Consider the following 6,196-nt stretch of genomic DNA (forward strand, 5'->3'; position numbering starts at 1 on the left):
TCCTACAGACTTGGAGAGAACTTCCCCAGGAGCGTCATGGTGACCTCAGATCGTCGATACGGTAACTAACAAGACCGAAATCGAAGAGAGAGAAGGGAGAGGCCGTAGGAGAGAGAAAATGAGAGAATTTCGTTGAAAATTATGCATTTAACCCGGATTTAGGCTATTTATACCGTGGGATTCGTCCTTCGTCGATGAACCTGCACCCTCATCGACGAATTTCAGACTTCCCAAAAATCCTCTCTCAGTATCTTCTCGTTGATGAGACGAGACCTCATCGGCGAGATCCTCAAGAACGCTCGTCGACAAAACCCTTGTGTTTGTCGACGAGGCTTGGAAAATTTTTCGGGATTATCACATTCAAAATGCAACGTCATCGACGAACGCAAAGCGTTCGTCAACGAAGTCGGCTGCCTCCTTCTGTTCCTGTTTCCATTTCTCTTCCTCTTTATTATTTAAATACCATTATTCTTCGGGTCGTTACACTACAAGTGACTAGCAAATCAATAAGCTCAACTAAAATGGTATCCTCATGCATTTAGTTTGAAGATAAGGCCTTGACAACTTCAAATCTTGCATACAATCATTTTCTCTTTATTTTTTGTCTGCTTAAATGGCACCATATTTCCTTCAAAAGGTATATTATTGATAGATGATGCAAACTCAAATCATTATATATGTTAAACTCCTTTAGATTGGTCGTCCTAAACCCTACAAGTGACTAGCATATCAATGAACTCAACTAAAATTGACATTCTCGTGCATTTTAGTTTGATCATAAGGTCCTGACAACTTCAAAACTTGCACACAATCTACTTCTCTTTATTTTTTATCTGCCTAAATGGCACCATATGCCATTCAGAGAGAATATTATTGATAGATGATGCAAACCTAAATCATTATTTTAAACTTTTTTATATTGGTGATGCTAAACCCTACAAGCGACTAGCATATCAATGAGCTCAACTAGAATGACATCCTCATGCATTTTAGCTTGATGATAAGGCTCTCACAACTTCAAGGCTTGCATACGATCAATTTTCCATTGTTTTTGGCTTGCTTAAATGGCACCATATGTGTATGACTAGATTATCTACCTAATCTCCTGATCACCAAGAACAACTAGTTAATGATAAAAGTGGTTACCCAATAATTTACAAAGTTTGTATGTGACTTATGATTTTTAAACTTGATCAAACAGTTTACACAATCTTAGAGACTCCTCCATTATCTTCCCAAATTTTTATCATTGTTGTTACGTATTGTTGTTTTTATCTAAATTTCAAAAGAGAATATTTTTTTTTAGAATTAAAATGATTAAGTTTGAAAATTTAATAAATTATCTAAATTTAAACAAAAGTATGGTCTGTCAATGGAATCAACTAATCTTCTCATCTATCACTACAAATATCACAAAAAGATTATGCTTTTAAATATAACAAATATACACATTAGCCACAATTTGAAGATGAAAAAAATAAATTCCGAGCAATAACAATAAAAAAAAAAGCAAAATGAAAATAGAGCATTGCTAAAAAAACTTGATTAGTTTACAAATGCAGCAAATGGATTAGGTGGAAACTTGTATGAATCAACCATTGTCACTTGCTTGTAAATTTCATGAAATTCTTAGCATTTTTTTTATGAAGTTAAACAATTTCAAGAAATAAATTGTTTAAAAAAACAAAATTTTTTTTTTCTTAAAATGAATGACTTTCACAAAATTAAATAAAATTAGTGTTTCAAAACATTAAATGTGTATTCAAAATAAAATAAAACATTCAATGACTAACAAGTAACAACGATCAATCGAGAATTCTAGCCAATTTTTTGTCATCTTAATTAATAAAAAAGTATGATAATTATATCAAAGTACACAAAAATGTCAATAAAATATGACCACCAAAAACTCTAGTCAAATTTATCTAAGCCATGTTCATCCCTTTATAACTCAATTAATTTACATGATTTTTTGTATTTTTACGGCTTACAATGACAATTTTGTTTAAAAAATTATTTATTATTCACGTGTCATATATATTTTATTAATTTTTTAAACTTTATCAAAAATCATATTTAATAATTAAAAGGTACCTTAAAAGTTAAAACAGTTCTCCTGAAAATTAAAAATATGCACGTTTATAACATATGCATAAAGGAATACACATATATTTTCTCTTTATAATTTTTATTGTATTTTCATTTCCTCCTACCCTTTGGTTCATTTGGATCAAAATTTTTTATTTGAGAACCAAAAGAAAATTTAAAAAAAAAAAAAACTTATTTTCACTGTATTTCATTTCTATACAGAAAATATTAATAAAAAAATCTACTCCAACATAATTAAATTTTTTTTTTAAATAAAATGTAAATAACGTGTAAAATTAAATTAAATTCATTTATTTATTACATCTTTTATTTTCTTACTCGAGTAGTAACTAAATATTAAAAAGAAAAAAATTTATATATTTGAAATTAGAAATGAGAGCTTAAAGACCAAAAAGGCGGCTTGACGGGGACCACCGGGTCGGACCGATCCGCCCACCTTGAGCAGCCGATCTTCCTTGAACATTCCTTTGCGGCGAAAGGCTGCTTGCTTCATGCAGCCCAACAGTAACGGTAAAATCCTGGTACGGTAAAACAAAGGGTAATTTTTTGTTTTTCCTTTTTTGGGCTTAAATTCTTAACTCCTAAAATAATCTGATCAATTAATTGCAATATTTTTCTATAAAAAGTTTAATATATATGATTGAATATTAAAAATATAATATCAATGAGGGGAACACTTTTTTTGGTAAAGGTAAAATTAAAACTTCGTCTCTTTTGGAGTGTCCAGCTTACCAGCTGGAGTTGGACGGTTGTGGAAATTGCGTCTCCGCCCTAAACACCTAATCGCCTCTCTCTCTCTCTCTCTCTCTCTCTCTCTCTTCCCCCACAGGAATTTCCATAAACTCTATTTTCTCTTCCTCCTTTTTATTCCCATTTTTCTTCCTTTATTATTATATATAGCATACAGGATTAAAATTTTCTTTCGCGTTCTCTTCCAATCCACTTTTTCGTTCTATAAATTCCCTTTACATTACTCTCCACAGCCTCTTCCCCCTTCTCTTCTCTTCTCTACCACCCTCCCCTCCATCCCTTCTTCTGTTCTTCTGCTTCTGCCTTCAGAGATCTGAAGTTCTGGTGAGTTCAGCCTGTTCCAACTCCGTCTCTCTTTGGGTTTTCTTTGATCTTGTTTGTAATTAATTAGTTAATTAATTAGTCAATTCCAGGGTTCTGGGACTCTGGGTTAACTTTAGTTTCTCTGTTTTGGTGCTGATTTCAGGTTGTTTTGCTGTTGGATTTTGGTTCTCGGATTCTGGGCCGGAAAGCCAGAGAACCCATCTGTTGACCTCTTCGTTTGATGGCAGTTTTTTTTAGATCCGTGGCTGTTTGATATTTCTGGCTTCTGTCTCTGAATCTTGATGCTTAACATCTTGTTCTTGATGTTTGAGATTCATGTTTCCTGTTCTTAGTGAAATTCTCCGATCCGGGTTTATGTTAGATTCCTCTCTCAGACGCAGGACCCATTTAGTTCAATCTTTCTCTGTTGTGTTCCTCTACTGGTTCTATGTTTTCTCAGAAATTCCCTCTTTTTTCGTCTTGAAATCTACATAAGAAAATAAAGATAATAATAGTAATAATCGGAATTAGATATACATAAAATTAGCACCTGGGTCCTGCGTCTTTTCTTTTGGTCTAAGGTTATAAACTCTAGTTTTTCTGAGATTACTAGTATCTGCTGGCTGTAAAGACACCATGGCTTCCTCTAGTGGGAACTCCTCAGGGTCGTCTGCTCGGGGTCAGATCTCTGGTTCTGAAGAGGACTTGCAGCTTCTGATGGATCAAAGGAAAAGGAAGAGAATGCAATCGAACCGGGAGTCGGCGAGGCGATCCCGAATGCGAAAACAGAAGCACTTGGATGATCTGATGGCCCAAGTGGCTCACCTCAGGAAGGAAAACAACCACTTACTCACCAACATCAACCTCACCAACCAGCACTGCTTGAATGTTGAGACACAGAACTCTGTTTTGCGGGCTCAAATGGTGGAACTGAGCCAGAGACTGGACTCTCTCAACGATATCCTTAATTTTCTGAACACAGGCAACAATGGGATCTTTGACACTGATCAGGATCTTCAGCCAAATGTAGCTGACAGCTTCATGAACTCTTGGAACCAGTTCTATCTCAATCAACCCATCGTGGCTTCTGTAGATATGTTTCAGTGTTGATTGAAAAACTAAATTGAGATCAACCCAGACTGGTCTGATTTGTTGCTGTGCTGCTGTTCCCAGAGTAGTGTTTGTTCTTGGTCTATATTAGTATTGAGTGCCTTTGTGGGGTTTTTTTTTTTTGGGTCATGTTGTTGTAGTAGTCGTGGTGAAGGTTGATGTTGAGTTGAGCAATATAGCTGTGGGAAAATTGGAAAAGGGGAATGGAAGCCAGTGGGCAAGGATGTGATAAGTTGGTTTGTAAATTAGGCACTATTATAATGGAATGGATGGCATTTGAAAGTAGCCCTCCATTTATATAAGTTGATGATAATTATTGGTTTGGGGTTTCTCTTGTTTATACAATCTGTCTAATGGTCTCTGTTGCTTCTCAGCCAATGGTCTTGTACACAGTACGCTATTCAGTTTGACTGTATTCGAACCAAACCTTTGGTTGCCATCATGTGAACTCCAAATCTCCGCAAGACAAAAACAAAACACTTTTGATGTCAGGACAGTAGAGATTTTCTTCTTCTCCCCTGTTTTGTTGTTTGGCTATTAGAGTGGTGGAGAGCCAAACATCCAAATAATTTAATAGAAAATGGTAGTGCAGGTAAATGGGGTAGATGGGTTTTTCAAGACTTAACTGGGTCCTTCCCAAAAAATGTTTATTTGCTCTCTAAGAATGTAAATGATTTGTTTGGTATAGAATTGATTTTTAAAATTTTACATAATTCGCCTTTCATTTTATTCCAACATACTAAAAATTGGTTTGGAGTTTTAAACATTTAAGTTGTGGTTTCCTCCAAGTTCTCCAGGACTAAATGGATCATTTATTTATTTATTTATTTATTTATTTGTCCAATTTTAAATCAAGATTGGGTATGATGAAGATCTTCAATATGTAGTGACAAAAATCAACATTGGTTATTTTAATCAGTGGCCAAAAATTAATGAAAGACGAATAAAAAAAAAAGAACAAGACAATGACATAGTATTTTACTCATTGTAAGTTGTGGGTGTTTCTTATCATAATATGGATTAGGAATAGAAAGTTGTATAGCTCTGAGTTTGTGGGTTGGAGTGTCTCTTTAATTGCTTCATTTTTTAGGGAGAGTTTAAGAGATTTTATTATACTTCTAAGGCATAAAATACCAAAAATGATTTAACACAATCGTCCGTGGTGGCATTTCAGTGAACGAAGTTTGAAACTTTTATGTTGAAATGTCTCGAGTTAAAATTTTAAGAGTGATAAAAGGGATATGAAATGAGAAATTGACTATCTTGTGTAGCCCCAACCCAATTTAAAAAGATGAAGAAAAAGGCTAAACACATATTAAAGTAGTTAAGATTTGGGCAGAAGTATTTGTTTGCTCGCCGTGAATTAAGCCATGCTATTTATTTATTATAGGAGAAGGAGGCCAATCATATGTTTGGTATTATTATCAAGACCATTGGCTTCCTTCAAATAAATTTATTTTGTTTCTTGGCCCCTAAATTTACTATTATTTATCTTTGTAAAAAATTAAAAGATATTTTGGGACTAAGTTTTATTCCATAAATGTTCCGTAATTGAACGGTTGATTAACCTTCACGTGGCAAACAACTCAGTCTAGATATAAATGTTATTGTTTCTCAAAAATTATTTAATTGTTAGCTGAAGACTTTTTTCAAAGTAGGAATCTTTGAGGTAAAGACCCTATTAAAATTTAAATCTTAATGTTTATGTAGAGAATGGTAAAAAAATGGGCCATAATATCGGAAAATTAGTCAATCCAGTGGCTAAAAGATATTGAACACAAATGTATAATAATAATAATAATAATAATAATAATAATAATAATAAATGTTAAGCAATAACTTATGGTTGAATGTTGGTTTACCTAGACTCTATAAAATATGGAAAGGTTTTGCATGATGGGCTACCTCGAGAGTTGTACTATAA

General features: G+C 33.7%; 1 protein-coding gene across 1 annotated transcript; it reads left to right on the plus strand.

Annotated features, from left to right (window-relative positions):
• The first annotated feature begins 2,852 nt into the window (after positions 1–2,852).
• On the plus strand, positions 2,853–4,612 carry LOC131163078 (bZIP transcription factor 44-like). Its single transcript, XM_058119783.1, has 2 exons — positions 2,853–3,183; positions 3,326–4,612. The coding sequence occupies exon 2, from the start codon at positions 3,799–3,801 to the stop codon at positions 4,270–4,272; it is 474 nt and encodes a 157-aa protein (XP_057975766.1). The 5' UTR covers positions 2,853–3,183; positions 3,326–3,798; the 3' UTR covers positions 4,273–4,612.
• Positions 4,613–6,196: the final 1,584 nt, after the last annotated feature.

This window comes from Malania oleifera, chromosome 8, assembly GCF_029873635.1.
Source record: "Malania oleifera isolate guangnan ecotype guangnan chromosome 8, ASM2987363v1, whole genome shotgun sequence".
NCBI classification, from domain to species: domain Eukaryota; kingdom Viridiplantae; phylum Streptophyta; class Magnoliopsida; order Santalales; family Ximeniaceae; genus Malania; species Malania oleifera.

Excerpts from the sequence above, each read along its gene's own strand:
- LOC131163078 (XM_058119783.1), top strand. The coding sequence starts at position 3,799 with ATGGCTTCCTCTAGTGGGAACTCCTCAGGGTCGTCTGCTCGGGGTCAG.